Source organism: Martes martes (assembly GCF_963455335.1).
Source record: "Martes martes genome assembly, chromosome: 15".
NCBI classification, from domain to species: Eukaryota; Metazoa; Chordata; class Mammalia; order Carnivora; family Mustelidae; genus Martes; species Martes martes.
Window position 1 is genome coordinate 47044233 of NC_137903.1, and position 17317 is coordinate 47061549.

Here is a 17317-nt window from a genome sequence, read left to right on the forward strand (position 1 = left end):
ATGTGTTCTCAATTTGCATAAGATGATTAATCCCTCAGTAGAACTATCACTTTCTGATTATCTTTATACCTTAAAAGTGCTAATGCAATATCTTGCAAACATGAGTTCCTCAAAAAATTTTTTTGAGTGAAAGAATGCTTGACAAAGAAAAGAAAGACTCACAGAGTACACGAACGTCATATTGAAGGGAATCTTCTCCAGCTTCGTTCACAGCCACACACATATATCGACCCGCATCTTCTACTTTGGCCCGGGGAATCTGCAACACTCGCCCTCCTGAAAATATATCCCCATATGATTACTTCTCTAAATCCTACTGGTTGTAAACAGAGATGAATTTTTCAGGTCTAATGACTTCCTTACATTTTCTTTCAGGGTTCTTATTTCATCTAATGGTTCAGTTTTAATCCCACATACCATTTGTATAACAAACACTATGTTATTGAAAAGTGGTCCAATATATGAATCAGATCTCCTGAGAGATAAATAGCTTGTGTAGATTTTTCACAAGAGGGTAATATTGCTCCATGCCTATCATCATATTCCATGGGGGAATGTTACTATGCAGTGACTTCTTGATTTTACAGTTTTGAATACATGTAAAAGAAGTTTACAATGCTTGATGCAGGTATAGGTTTGAGAAAGCAGTAGCCAGGGATGCAAAAGGTATAAAGTATATTATTATACATATGATTTTAAAAGAATAACTCTGAATATTTAAAAAATTTTTCACATTGATATAATTTCAAATTCAAAGTTTCAATAACTGTATAAAAATTTTCATCTGTTTATCAATTATTTATATTTCACTCCACTTGTTTTATCTCTTATATATATATTACCTTGTTTTATCTTATATATATTTACATATTTATTTGTATATAAAAATTTTTTCTGAACTGTTTAAGAGAAAGTTGGAAACATGGTGCCCCTTTACCCCTAAATATTCATAAATCTGTATTTAATAAGGACAAGAATAATCCCTTACATAACTATAGTATAGTGATCAAAATCAGGAAATTTTAAATCAATGCATAACTACTAATGAATTCATAATCCATATTCAAATTTCATTATTATTAGAATCTTTTATAAATATTTTCCCCCAAGCCTAGATCCAATTTTGGATCACATATCACAACATTTAGCTGTCATGTGTATTTAGTCACTTTTTAAAAATTTTTTCAAGATATCTTGTATTTAGTTGATATCAAATCTACACATCATGAAATATGCTGACCTTAGGTGTATAACTTGGTAAATTTTGACAAGTTTATTTGGTATTTGTTAAAATTAAATAGAAGCCTTGAAAAGATTATGATTCTACAATAATTTAATCATCCTTTTCTACCAATAAACCATGTGACAACTAAAATATTTGAAACTAATAATCATAACTATTGATTTATGATAAATTTATTTAATAAAGTGAATAGTAGCTTTTTGCAAATATATTTTAGAATCTATCATTAACAATGTGTAGAAATCAAATTGATGATCTCATCACACTATTAGAGAAATGGAGCTTCATGGAAGCCAAAGGAGTTCTTTTTTTTTTTTTTTTAAAGATTTTATTTATCCATTTGAGTGAGAGAGAAAGAGCAAGGGAGAGAGAGAGTGAGATAGAGCACGAGAAGGGAGAGGGTCAAAGGGAGAAGCAGACTCCCCGCTGAGCAGGGAGCCCAATGCGGGACTCGATCCTGGGACTCCGGGATCATGACTTGAGCTGAAGGCAGTCACTCAACCAGCTGAACCACCAGGTGCCCAGCCAAAGGACTTCTTAAGTTGATAGAACGATCCTATAGTGGAACTGGAAATTACCTAAGGTATTCCAGCTATTGTCAAATTAGCCTAGACTCTCCTGGCTCTTGAAGCTACACAGAAACCACTGACAATATGGCAGCCTGTGTCAGTTACATTACAGGGCCAGAAAGCTGATCAATTCAACTGGTGTAATAAATGAGGAGAAACACACTTGGCAGAGACTCAGATTTTCACCCTGTTCATAGCGATCTTTACCTGGTAGAATCAACACTCTATCACTTGAGGTCAGAGGACGGCCATCTTTGTACCATGTCAGTGTAGGAGGAGGAGCAGCATTTGTTTCACAGTAAAGAGAAATTGGATTGTTGATGATTACATCCTTGGCTTCACCACTCCTGCCGGTATCCAGCATGTTTCCTATTTCCCAAAGTTTCTGAAAACTTGGAGGAACTATGGAGGAAAGATAGGACATTTTAGACACGTGTGAATGTTAGGGTTAATTAAACAAAGATCTTGACTGTATTTTCACAAGAATGATTAGTAAATGTAATAAATCAGACAATGTGAAAATATTTTCAAGTTCTTATACGCCTCCCAACTCTAGCCCTGAGCCAAAAAAGGTAGTAGACAGAAGTCAGCACTGGTTTGCATGTGGAAGAACAAGAAATATGGGGGCTCAAAATGCCATTTTCATGCTTTGCACTCCCTGGTCCCTAGCACTTAGAAGACAAAGAGGTCTGTTCTCAGGGATGATCCTACTCTAATATGCATGGATAAAGGGATGAACAGAGGCTCAACAGAGAGCATCAGCCAATCATCTGTCTTGAGCCTCTAAGAAGGCTAAAGAAGTTATGTAATCAAGATTAATAACCCCATTTGCAAAAACAATAGGACATTCTCAAACATTTCTGAGGGACAAGCATGAACTTTCTAGAAGGCAATTATCCTGCACATCAAAATCTTTAAAAAAGTACCTAACACTTGACCTAAAATTTCCTTTATTAGCAACTTAGGAAAAACCACAGATGTGCAAAAGTTTTATGTATAAAGATGTTCAGTGAAGCATTACATGAATAGAGAAAACTTGGAAACAACCTAGACATTCAACAATAGGAGTGTTGTTAAATATATATTTTAATACTCAACCGATAAAGTTGTACTTATAGCTATTTTAAAAAGCTGTATTTACAAGCTGTACTCACAGCTATTAAAAAGAATGTTTTACATAAGAGAGCCTTAATCTCACAAAACAAACTGAGGATTGTTGGGGGGAGAGGGATTTGGAGAGGGTGGTTGGGTTATGGACATTGGGGAGGGTATGTGCTATGGTGAGTGCTGTGAAATGTGTAAGCCTGACGATTCACAGACCTGTACTCCTGGGGCAAATAATACATTATATGTTAATAAAAATAATTAATTAAAAATGTTTTAAAAAGCATATATAAAAGCACAAAAGTAACAGTATTAACAACATTGATACCAGGTACCACTTCTTAAATATTTTGCTACAAGTTTTACATACTTCATATTATTTAGTACTCACCACATTTTACAAGGCATTAATTTTAAAAGCAAGGAAACCAAGGCTTAGAATACTTTGACAACTTGCCCAACTCAAAAACTCTGTAGGAGCTACATCATCGTTTAATTTTAAGTCTGACCACTTCAAATCCTATATTTTACTATGCTTTCTTGCCTTCCAGGTAAACACTATCAAAAATACCTTCATAATAAAATGTTAGAGGAAAGCTAATGTAATAGAAAAGTCTGTATCATGTGATCTCAACTTGCAAATGAAGTATACTTCACAAAAATATATCAGAAGGAAACGAAGTAACCCTGAATGATGGATTGTTTTCTTTGTCAATTTCTTAAACCCAAGTTTTCAATAATGAATTTTTACTATTGGCACCAGAAAAAAAGATATTTAAAATAAACCAAGTCAAATCTCTTCTTCATTGTTTTGAAAGATCACATAAGCTGAATTACATGCAAGCAACATTTTATTACCTTGTATATTCACATCAAAATCCAGCTCATCTTCACCTGCAATATTAGATGCTACACAAGTATACCGTCCAGTATCTGATATCTGAGCCTCCTTTATTTGAAGTGTGTGTCCACTTGCAGCAATATTGACATGATCGTCTGATTTAAGGGGCTGTGATTTAATGAAATAATGTTACCTTGAAGTGCACTAATAAATCATCTAAAACATCATACAGTTTGTACTTTTCAGGATTTTTAATAAATAAAAATAAAATTATATTTGAAATAAGACAACAGTAATTGAATTAATTTAGTTAGATTAAACTTTTTTGAGTAATCACATTTATATTTATTGAAAATACTGCTCATATACTTTACATCTGTGCCGGGTATTTCTGGGTGGTACGTTTATATACCAAATATATAAATGCATATTCTATGATTAAAAAACATTCTTAGGTATCACATCTATTTATCCATGTTGGAAAAAATTATTTTCAGCTGATCCTATAGTGTACTATAATTCTGTAGAAAATACTGGAGTTTTTAAATGAAAGATTGAGGGTATTAACCATCTGATTTGATCTAAATATCACTATTGGTCATTCAGAAACATAATTATTTCATAAGTGGAAAATTTTAACCTAGAGATATTTATATTACAATGTTTGCTTTAAAGTATTACTATATTTAATAGTACATTAACTTACAGATATTTGTATTATGATATTTTATTAATATCATCACTTACACTTACTAGGACATTTCTCATAAACACTCCCATTTACACTAAGTTCCCTCTTATTCCTTGAAGATATTAGCTCCTGGCTTACTGTCATACCTTCTAATGATACTTTTCTCATAATTCTTGGTGATTTCAACACCCACATAGACAGTTACCCAATGCTGTGTGTTCTCAGCTCCTTGACCTCCTCTCCTCTAATTTTTTTGTCCCCAATCCTCTGTCAGCCACTCAACCAGTCATCCTTGGCTTTATAATTACCAAGAGCCACATCTCTTTATAATCTCACTTTCAAGTTCTCATTCTCTGACCACCACTTCCTCACTCTCTAACTCACTTCCTCTAGCAACCCAAATCCAGTAATTTTCTGGTGTCATGGGAGGACCCATAATCCACAGACCTTGCAATCTGTTCCCTGCCACTCACTCTCCTCCTGACCAAAGACAATTTCTCCTTGTGTAAACGCTCAACTCCTTTTGCCCTCTTTCCCTTTACTTTATTCTCCTGGCAAAACTCTAGCCCTGGTTAATGCCAGTCTGTCCATTTTGAGCATTTTCTGGTCTATTCAAGGCTATCCTTCCAGCAACTATGCCCTCTTACACCTGTATTATTGGCAGTTGATTTCTTTCTGCTGGATGATTTCAATCTGCATACAATATACTGTAATTTTTCCCATAAAAAATAAAAACTTTATAATGGAGATTACCTCCACATTTTTCTCCTACATTTTATAACCCATGGCTTTAAAATGGTTGCTACACTGGCTGTTTCTTTCGATCTTTCCTTGAATCTATTCTAATGAGAATTTTACCATCTCTACTTGACCAAATTCCATTGTCAAAGACACCAACAACATCCATGTTTCTATACTCGCTGGTCAATTCTCAGTTTTTATTTTACTTGATCAGTGGCATTAAACACGGTTTCACTTGTCTTCATTTCGAAAAACTTTTTTCCCTTATCTTTTGGGACACCTTACTCTCTGCCCCACAACCTCTAAATGTAGGAGTCCCTGAGGACTTAATCCTCAGAACCCTTATCTATCTAAACTCACTCTCCTATTGCTCTCATGCAAAATCTTGCACTCATCTTTGTCTCACAGTTTTCCCTCACATCCTGTTACCACCTTTGTCCAAGCAACTACCATCTTTCTTCTGGACCACTGAAATAAATTCATATCTGGATCCTCCCTATCTTCTCTCGATACAGAAGCCAATGGAATCCTTTTAAAACCTTAAATCAGATCCTATCACTCTTGTGTTCAAAAATTCCCAGTAGCTTCCTATCAGAATACAGGCCAACTGGTCTACAAGGCAGTGTGATCTGCCTCCCCATTAATCTTGTGCTCACAACTTCGGTGTTCCCATGAATCACTGCACTCCAGGCAAAGTGCCTCAGGGCCTTTGTCCTGCTATCTCTCTACTTTGGAATATGTTCTACTTTGGAATATGTATTCTGTGTCTGCTTTCTTCATTTTCTTTGAGTTTCTGCTCAAATATCCCCTTATCAGTGAGGCCTTCCCTACGTAAATAAGAGATCATACTCCCATGCTTGTTACTCCTCTTCCCAACCGAGTTTTCTCTATAACATTTATCCCATCTGGCACATTATATGTTGCACTGGTTTGTTTAGTTTTTTTCTCCCCAAACTTTACATGAGGAGAGATATTTGTCTGTTTCCTTCATAGCTGTATCCCCTGCACCTAAAATAGTGTCCAGAAAATAGTATGTGCTTAGTAAATCACTTGGTAATTAATAAATCATTATTAACATTATATCATTTAATATAAAAATAATATAATTTAAATTTTCTATGGTAAAAGAAAAACTTCAGGACATGAATAAACAACACTCAAAGATTCCATTAAAACTTTTTGTGGGTAACAAGGCCAATATGTTTGGTGGGTTCTTCTCAAAATACACTGTTTCACTGAAGTAGTGCTGCTTATCTGAAGAATGAAATAACAAAAGAAAGGATATGGAAAATAAACAAAAACTAGGTTTTGTTTGGGTACTCATTTTAGAGAACCAATCCTAAACTCTGAAAAATTTAACAGTTTAACTAAAGCATCATAATTGGATTGATTTCAAAGTCTGGATTTGAAACTAATTTAACCATTCATTATGATATTAAAAAAAAACAAAACTGTCTCATTCCTAACACAATTCTATCTTTAGCCAATTTTTATGTATGTGGGTGTTTGTGTGTATGTGTGTCTATGTGTAGTAACTAAGAAGAATAAAATAGGATCTAGGTAAAATTAAAAAGAAAATAAAAAGATTTCAGAAGAGAATGGAAATTAGTTGTTTCCAAGCAAACCATATAGAATCGATGCTGTACAGTGAAGTGTACTTATAGTCAGAAAAGAAACTGTAAACAGAACATGGTGGGAGTTCCATATTTTTCCTTCTGCAATGGCTTCCAGATGAAACTTGCTTACTTTATAAGAGATGATTATTTTTTTTCTAGCTGCCAGTGTTGGAAAATCTCTGTGATCTGAAAAAATAAAGCTATATCTTTCTGTATCTTAATCATAACTCTGACCTGAACTTCTACAGCTGGAATTTAATTAGCCATTTGGTTGACTATGTGTATAACAGAACAAATAGCAGCTTAGTTATGCTACATCTGTATTAAGCACAGTGTTAACAGCAGCCAAAAAAAAAAAAAAGTCTATTTTGGTGTGTTTTTACACATATCTTTAAAAACATGAACGGAAGAAAATAAGTTGAGATGAGAAATAAGGATGTATGGTCTGAAATTCAGATCACATAATTGAAGGATGTGCCTTTTGTTTAAAGTTTCTTATTGCCTCCAGTTAATTGAATTGGGCACTTAATCACCACATTTAGCTATTTTTCTTCCTCTTGGAATATAAAACATGTTACCTTTTATAAAAGAACTAAAGGTGTTTAGAGAAAATTCTGAATAAATTCAGTACCCATGTTAGACCTACCATTTTAATCTGGCTTAGCACTGTTCTGTGTTTCTTCTCTACAAAGTTTGCTTACTCTATAAAGCCACAGAATGCAAAAACTCTCCCCAAATGGGAAGGTGGTTGGATTTTCATACATGATTGCTAATGTCCACAAAAATAATCTCTCAAACTTTCCAGTGATGGAATAATGCTAAGATTGTTGAACATGGTTCAAGTTTCTTTGCAGTTTTCTATTCTAGGAGCACGGTTTTGTGCTAGTTGTAAGGTGACATTGATTCTCTGAGTTTCTTGTGTTTGTGTTTTTTTCTTTTTTTTTTTTAAGATTTTTTATTTATTTATTCGACAGGCAGAGATCACAAGTAGGCAGAAAGGCAGGCAGAGAGAGAGGAGAAAGCAGGCTCTCCACGGAGCAGAGAGCCCGACGTGGGGCTCGATCCCAGGACCCCGGGATCATGACCTGAGCCGAAGGCAGAGGCTTTAACCCACTGAGCCACCCAGGCGCCCCTTTTTCTTTTCTTTTTTAAAATTTAATTGATCATTTTTGTTTTTCAGTAACTATTAGCAAAAGAGAAAATGTGTGACTAGCCTGTCCATCCTTGTACCAGCTGAGAGAGGCAGAAGGAATTGCATAAGCTTCACATTCCAAAGTCAGGGTATTGTTCACTTTGATCTTCACTTCTTTAGGGGAAAGACCCGGCCCCAGTAGGTCCCCTTTATTGATGATGGGTGGAACTGCATAAAAAACAAATATTTGTAGAGTTAAAGACTGTTTTTTAAAAATACGTGTTATATCATAGAAATCACACTAAGGATGACTTAAGAAAACAAGGAAATAACTGAGGTGTTTGCTATGCTCCCCTTTCATGATGGACCCAAGTTAGCATCTTGTGAAATGGTAATGCTCAGATACAGAATGTGAAGGAAAACAGGTTTCTCCCTTCATCATTTTAATAATGTCAACGAGGCTATTGTCCTTCACAGAACAGCTACTTCCATTTTTCCAGGTTCCCAGAAACAGTCCAAGCATGACCTATAAAATGCATTTTCTCAGTCATTAAAGGAATTGATTCAAAGAACAAAAGACAATCAGAAAGATGCTCTTTCTTTTTAAAAAACAAAACCAAAACCCAAATCCTGAAATGTAGGTCCTATTAATGGTCATATTCACTTTGCTTTTTATGTATAGGTCAAGGTACAGTGGATTAGCTCAAAGTCACTGACGAATTCATCTTAGGCTGTTGATTAGAACATACATATTTAAATAACAATTTTGTGCACAGAAGTATTATAACTCAACCCAGGGTGTTCCCAGAAGGAAAAGCAAAAATGTAAGAAAAGTGCCACTGGCAACTTCTCCAGTAAGAGGTTAGGGAGCAGACTGAATGGGCTCTTCACATCTTCTAGCAATTGAGGACATGGGTACAATGCTTAGTATGACTTCCATCTTAATGAAGCAAGCTACATAAACAATAAACTTTAATGATAAGTATAAGTAGTTATGAACCCATAATAAAAAACAAGATTGAAAAAATTAGAAAATTTGAAGAAAATATGAAATGTAGTGTTCTTTGTGGGACTTACTGTAGACCTTTACTTCATAGTGCTTTATCATTTCCCCCGCCTCATTAGTGGCTATACAAGAGTATCTTCCAGCATTATCCTCCTGTGCATTTAGGATCTGCAGAGTCCTACCTCCTGAAAAATCACGGAACACCAAAGAATCTCTGAAGTCACAGTGGCAATGGAGTATGCACAAAACACCAGGGTTTTTAGTTCTCACCGTTAACATATTTCTTTTTCTATGTGCTAATTCTGTAATAGATATTTGACACAAGACAAACTATAATATAGATGGGCACTGCATGGTGGACAGGGAGTCAGTAAGTCCTCGATGACTCTCTATGATAATGACTCTCATGCTCATCCTGACCCTCCCATGCCTCTGCACATGCTCTGGCTAAGGTTTTTATTTCACTCTGTTCATAATATATCTTCCACCTTAGTCATCTTCTTAGTCATCTTCTTCCCATCTACTTGGGCTCTCAGTAGAGACTGATCTTGCTAAACTCAGTTTGTATTATGGTACATTTCTCCTTAAAAATCGTCATTGGTTCTCAACTGATTAAAATATAAAGTCAAAACTCTTTAGTCCAGGCATTCAAAACATGATTCCAATGTTCCTTCCTGACCTTTTCTCCAACCCACCTCCCTCCCTGCCACACACACACACACACAGACACACACACACACACACAGAAAATGTCCCCACTCAAGTGGAAGGTGGGGGTCTATATATTATTACTTGCAACTAGATAGGCCTTTGTACATCTATGTGCCTTTCTCACTTTGTACCTTTCCCATACCAGTCATTCTGAGGGATCTGAATTCACTCATTTTCAACCAACAAAATTCTATACGTTTCTTTAAGGGCTGGTTCAAGTTCCAACTACAACAAAGCATTTCCTGGCCACATCAGCCCACATTGGTCATTCCATCTTTTGAATTTTTTATAAAATTTGTCACTACCTCATTTATCAAGTGCCATGATTACTCATAATTCATGTTGTTAATTAAATTTTACACATATTATCTCCCTTCCATATAAAACTGTAAATTTCTTAAAGCTGGTGATAATACTTTTTAATTATTTCTATTTTCATACATTTTGCCAAGTATTAAAGAGAAATAAATAAGCTCTCTCAGTCTAAATACCAATTCTCCTTATGGTTCAATTCAACAAGAAATGAATTTCTACTCTTTTTGGTATTCCACATTGTATTTTAATCAATTAACAGCATTGTGGTATTTATTTGCCTTTTGTTTAGATATATTATTGGTCTTCCAAAAAATAATTTTACTTTAGATTAAAAGATCTATATGAATAATTAAAAAATTAAAATGCCAGTGGTATAGCATAACTAAGACATAAGTACTTTTATAAAAAGTAACCAGTGATTCTTTTTCTATAATAGTAAATGTACAAATGTATCTTGTGCATCTAAAGTAAGCTAGTTACCTGGAAGAATACGAATATTTCGGTTGGATTCTAAAGGTGTTCCATCCTTAAACCAGGTGATGGTGGCTGGAGGATATGAATAAGCTTCACAGACCAAAGATGTGGGGCTGTTAAGGATAACGGTGACATCTTCAGGACCACCCTCACTATCAACGCCAGCAATTGTAGGAGATACTGAAATAGATTTAAAATGTGATTAAAGAAATATGTTCAGAAGTTTCCTTATTTGTGAATTTCTAAATTTCACTATACTTATTTTTTTTCAAAGATTTTATTTATTCCTTTGTCATAGACAGAGATCACGAGTAGGCAGAGAGACAGGCAGAGAGAGAGGAGGAAGCAGACTCCCAGCTGAGCAGAGAGCCGGATGTGGGGCTCAATCCCAGGACCCTGAGATCATGACCTGAGCTGAAGGCAGAGGCTTTAACCCACTGAGCAACCCAAGTGCCCCTTCACTATACTTATTTGTGTAATTCTATTTCCTAACAATTCCAGAAATAATTGGTTCTTATTCTACTTGAAAGGAATGAGAACTTCAAAATGGAGTCATGGAGGAGAAAACACAGAAAAAAGGAATTATAATACAGCATAGTAGGGCAAAAATGAGAATTCTGGTATAGGATACATGGAGACATAACATTCAATCCAGTCCAAGGTGTGTGGTGAGAGGACTCTCATCAGGGAAGGCCTCCTAAAGGAAAAGATTGCAAAGTGAGCCTTAAAGGATTAGCAGCGGTTATTAAGCGAAAGAAGGGAAGACTAGTAGGAAGAAAGATCATATTGGGGGCAGAATAGTATAAACAATGAGGGGCAAGCAGGGAATATATTAAGGATAGATTCAAGGGGGTCAGTGTTGGAAGCGAGGGTAATGGAGACAGGTCCATTTGTTCCACATAAGATAATGAGGGGCTGAATTAAAGGAAGGTATAAAGAGGCAGGAGTGACTTACAGAAAAATTTAGAAAGTCAATTAGTGGCACTGGATGATAGAATTTGGAGGCTAAGGAAAACCAAGGTCAAAGATGACTTCTAGTTTTCTTGCTTGGGAATGTAGGTAAACTTCAGTGAAGCAATATAAATAGGAAATATGGAAAGATCTGCACATTTTGGAGGGAAGAAGTTTCGTTCAGTTCTGAGTATTTTGAATTTAAAGTGCTCATGAGAATTCCAGCTAGAAATGTCCAACAAGCAATTGCATATAGAAATCCAAACTTGGGGAAAAGATCTGGGTTGCAGGTATGGATTTAAAAAGAAACTGTCTATAGAAGATAATAGTTAAATTAAACCTCTGGGAATTAAGCTTATTATTTGAAGACAATATCTAGAGTAAAATGAGCAGTGAAGTAATGACAAAATGCTAAGATACCTAATGTTTGAGAGATGAATTACAGAGAAGTCCATAAAAGAGAGAGAAAAGGAGCCACCCAAAGTGTGAGAGGATAACGAGAGAACACTGTGAAGGAAAAGAAATAATGTCTAAAATAGTAAGAAAGGACTGAGAAATATTTGTTGGATCAAGCAACAGAATAATCTTTGACACAAGTATTGAAGCATGGCACGGGGAAAAGTCAATTTAGTGTGACAAGAAGTATAGACAAGGAATGGTTACAACATGAAGTCACGGAGAGAGTAGAAGGTGAAGTGTAGGTAAGGTGGCTGGTGAGAATGACTGACATACCATGACACACGGTTAAGGACATAAGTGTAAGTAGTAGCTGTGAACAAGAAGGAGAACTCACCTTCTGGGAAAAGAAAGGGTAAAGACCCTGAGTAGACCAGAAGTTGCAAAGGCACATACTTAAACAGCCTCAACTTTATGAACTTTATGAAGATGGTGGAAGTCTTTGATTCAGATCCTTCAGTCTTCAATGAATGAGGGAGAATGACAAGAAACAGGGAAGTAACTAGGAAGTGGGGATTGGAGGGTGTGGTCAGAGAGCATGACTTGGGCTAGTTGGGATAAAGAAAAATGATCTCCACTGGAGAGAGAGCTCCAGGAAGCTAGTGTCTCTTAGGAAGAGTCAGATTGCAATTACAGCAAGAAGCTGGAGAGAATACTGAAACAGGTTTCCAGAGTATAGGACAGAGTACAGGATTTGGACATGAGTTAGTACTGGGAAGTGAATCAGTGGTGAAAGGAAGGAGGCATGAGGAACTTAAAGCTCGTAAGAGAGACAGTGAATGAGCTGCAGAAGAGGAGAGGAAATCCAGGGCTGAGCATTTGCCTTTCATACCCTGATGGGTGTGAGGGAACACAAGTATCTTGAACTCCCACTCATACTTATCCAGTATCTGTTATTCAAAGCTCTGTCAGGTGCTGGGCTAAATCCTTTACAAGGTAAAAGAGGTCCTGCCTTTTGGAGTTTATTTTTTATATACCATCTATATCTACTATTCATTTGACACTTATACATTATCTATTATTTTGATCTAATTTTTCTTGCACATGTATCTCTTCTAGTTAATTAGATTTTAAGATGCTTGAGGACAGTGTCTTATATGGCAGTTTCCTATGCATAGGACTATGTATTCCCAAAAGAATCTGGGCAATATCTACAAAAACCAATAAGTAAAAATTGCAAAGCACTGCATACTCAAATGTAAGTTAGTTGATTCTAGTAGAACGAAAAGTATTTTGATATTAGTAATAAAATATAACACATTCAGGTGGGGCATTTTAAATGTCACGACATGAGTAGAAATTAAAAATCCATTTTAATGTCATGCCTGAGATATAAGCATAACTGATGCTGTAAGAACTGAACATACAGTTATTTCATAATTCCTAATCCACAAAGACTAGAATATGGACAATTACCAATAACTGTCCCATAAAGAAAGGATAAAATACATCAGATTGAGCCCCTTGTACTGTTGACCTGTTTCTCTCTGATCAGCATACATTTACTTTTTACTATTGCATTTTTTACATCTGTCTTATTCACAGTTGTGTCTCCAGCACTAAACACAGTTCCTGGAACATAGGTGGTATTCCAAATGTAACGAATAAATTTATAAATATGTGAATTAATTAAAGAAAAACATCAAAATGTACACAAGCACTAGTCCTCCTTAAATAATGAAATTCTATGGCAGAAAAATTAAAAAGAAAAAGAAAAGAAGGTAATTCAGCAGACAATTATGTCTGATTCTTCAAGATCTGAGGCAATATTTTTACCTACCCAACACATTAAGACTGAAACTTTTGCTCTTGTCGCCGGCTGTATTAGAAGCCAAACATGCATATCTTCCAGTATGTGACACTTGGGCATTGGTAATTTTAAGAAAACGGCCACCAGACATAATGTGATGGGTGTCATCTTCTAGGAGGAGTTGTCCATCTTTGTGCCATGTAATTTCTGGCATTGGATTCCCTGTAACAAAAAACCACTTCTGAGAGATGGCTAAAAATTATATGCCTACAACCGATAATGAAAAGAAGGCATTTTCACTCTTTTTCCTCTATATTTAATATCGCACTTGTAAAACAATGCAGCAATCATTCATTTTAAAATAAATTTATACACATAATTTATAATAACATTCATGCCATAATTTTTTAAATTTACAGATTACAAGCCATTTTCAAGTGAAGATTAGTTTGATCTATAAGTGATCTATAATTCCACGTTAGTCTTTGTGTTTAGTTAAATAGTAAAATATACTTTAAAAAGAATGGGACATGCATTTTTATTAAAATTATTACTCATAAATACATTCACTTTCATATTAAATTTTTAAACTTTTAAAGGTTTTATATTTTTGGAAGCAAGCAATAGAAAAGGAAAAACTTTGAAATAAACATTCAACAAACAGATATTTTCAGTTTATACCAGGATTCTAGCATACATATATATAATAGGTAGACAGACATATAGATATATTAATTATTCCTTTAATGGAATAATTCACCTATGGAAAAAGATCTTTTTGTTTTAACATGAGACTTATGTTAAATATTAATTTTTAAGTTGCTCAAATAATTAAAAAAATTTAAAGCCATAAAAACAAGTTCTATTGGGAAAAAGTACTAGGATAATACATTAAAATTGGAAGGCTTGGTCATACCAACCATGGAGCCTGTTCTATAGCCCTACCCAGGCAGGAAAGCAAATTTGCAGGCCTGCCCAACTGCTAAAATATAGCACCTAGTCCCACCTGATGAGGAAACCTAATCAGAGAATCCAGGCAACCACAGAGCTATCCCACAGCTGCGCTCAGTCGAGAAACCCAGTGAGCAGAACTCTCCAACTGTTTCCAGTCAACATCAATCCCTACCTGCTAACTTCAGGGCTCAGGCAGGGGCCTCAAACAAATGGAGACCATAGAATAAGTCCCATCTGCAAGGATGCTACCAGATGACCCATGAAGAACACCAAGTTATACTGACTGGTGAATGACTGTTTTTGCCAAAGTGAACCTATAAAGCCTAGAAGAGGAGACCCTTGACTCCAATGTGCAGATACCAATGCAAGGAATCAGATAAAAAAGACACCATCAAAGGAAGCTAATTAAATTCCAATAATGACCCTAAAGAAATGGAAATCTGTGAACTAACTGTCTGACAAAGAATTCAGAATAATCTTCTCAAAGAAGTTTGGTGAACTAGAAGAACACAGACAACTAAACAAAATTAAGAAAATAGTGCATGAACAACGAAATAGAAACCATCAAAACAAACAGAATTCCTAGAGCTGAAGAATACAGTGACTGACGTAAAGAATTCAACAGAGAGCTTCAACAATAGACTCAACCAAAAAGAAAAAAAGAATTAGTGAACTAGAGGATAGGTCATTAAAATTATCCAGTCAGAAGAGAAAGAAAAAATGAATGAGAGAGAGAGAGAGAGAAAAGAAAGAAAGAAAGAAAGAAGAAAGAAAGAAAGAAAGAAAGAAAGAAAGAAAGAAAGAAAAGAGAAGAGAAAAGAAAGGAAGAGAAGGGAAGCAAAAAAAGAAAAAGAAAAAAACAGTGAAGAAAGCCTATAGAACTTACGGAATACCACCAACAGAAACAATATGCATATACATTATGGGAATTCTAGAAGGACAAGAGATAGAGAAAAGGACAGAAAGTATATTTATAATAATAATGTATGAAAACTTCCCAAACATAGGGAGAGAAATGAACTTCCAGATTCATGAGGCCCAAAGAACCCCACATTGATTGAATTGAAAAGGGCTATACTGAGACACATTATAATCATATTTTCAGAAGTCAAAGACAAAGACAGAATTTGAAAGCAGCAAGAGAAAAGTATATTACAAGGGAACCCCCATAAGACTTTAGGCTGATTTTTCAAAAATAAGACCTACTTTGTATGCCAGGAAAGAACAGGATAATATATTCAAAATATTAAAAGAAAAAGGAACTGTCAATCAAGAACACTCAAGCTGGCAAAGTAGGAGGGAAAGATAAATATTTTCTTGAACAAACAAAAGCTGAGGTAGTTCATTCCCACTGAATCTGCCTTTCAAGAAATGCTAAGGACATTCTCAAGTGGAAATGCAAGGATGATAATTAATGTTGTAAAACATATGAATGTGTGTACAAAAAGTCACTGGTAATGGAAAATATGTAGTTAAAGTCATATTCTCTATGATTGTAATGGTGGTGTGTAATTCACTTACGACTCTAGTTTAAGAGTTAGAAAGTGAATGTATTTAAAGTAATCATAACTACAATAATTTGTTATTGGATACACGCAAAAAGTATAAAAACTGCCACATCAATAACCTAAAATGTGAGGGGGAGAGAAGTAAAAGTAAAGTTTACGTATACTGTCAAAGTAAAATTGTTATCAGCCTAAAATAAGATAAAAGATATTTTATGTAAGCCCCATGGTAAAGAAAAACCTATACTAGTTGCACAAAAGATCATGATAAAGGAGTCAAAGCATATTGCTACAAAAAAGTCATCAAATCACAAAAGAAGATAGCAAGGGAAGAGGCAAGGAAAAAAGGATCAATAAAACAACCATCAAACAATGAACAAAAGGCAATAGTAAGTCCTTAATAATTAGTAATAAGTCCATCAATAGTAATATAATAGTAAGTCCATCAATAATTACTTTAACATAAATAGATTAAATTCTCCAGAAGACAGAGGATGACTGAATGCATTGTAAAAAACAAGATTCACTAATATGGGGCCTATAAGAGACTCACTTTAGCTTCAAATATACACACAGACTGAGAGTGAAGGGATGTAAAAAGATATTTCAAGCATATGACACCCAAAGGAAAGCAGGAATAGCTGCATTTATCTCAGACAAAATAAACTTTAAGCTAAAAATGGTCAAAGGAGACAAAGAAGGTCATTAGGCAATGATAAAAGAGTCAATTCTCAGGAAGATATAGTAACTGTAAATATTTATGCACCCAACATTGGAGCAACTAAATGTATAAAACACATACTAATAGAACTAAAGGGGGAAATAAACAGCATTACAATAACAGTTGGGGACCTTAATACCCACTCTCAACAATGGAAAGATCATTCAGACAAGAATCTATTATGAATAAATCTAACCAAGGAGGTGAAAGTTACCAAACGATGAAAGGAGTTGAAAAAGACATGAATAAATGCAAATATATCCTATATTCAGATTGGAAGAACTAGTATTATTAAAATGTCCATACCACTCAAAGCCATTTATTTTCAACATAAAACACAAAAACAAAAAGACGCCATTTATAGATTCAATGTACTCACTATAAAGATTCTAATTATTTTTTTATAGAAATAGAAAAAACAGTCCTAAAATTTATTTGGACCCCAAAGACCCAAACAGCCAAAGCAATTCTGAGAAAGAACAAAGCTTGGAGGCATCAAACTTCCTGATTCAAAACTATATTACAAAGCTAAGGTAA

The 17317-nt window shown here is 34.9% G+C and overlaps 1 protein-coding gene across 1 annotated transcript in view; it reads right to left on the minus strand.

Moving 5' to 3' along the window:
• HMCN1 (hemicentin 1) overlaps positions 1–17317 on the minus strand; it is a 473045-nt gene that overhangs the window by 110580 nt on the left and 345148 nt on the right. Inside the window, exons 49-55 of the mRNA XM_080824786.1 lie at positions 13631–13822; positions 10450–10623; positions 9015–9128; positions 8020–8165; positions 3775–3925; positions 2020–2214; positions 163–276 (exon numbers count right to left, since the gene is read on the minus strand). Of these exons, the coding sequence (XP_080680912.1) occupies positions 163–276; positions 2020–2214; positions 3775–3925; positions 8020–8165; positions 9015–9128; positions 10450–10623; positions 13631–13822 (1086 nt within the window). The remainder of the gene's footprint in view (positions 1–162; positions 277–2019; positions 2215–3774; positions 3926–8019; positions 8166–9014; positions 9129–10449; positions 10624–13630; positions 13823–17317) is intronic.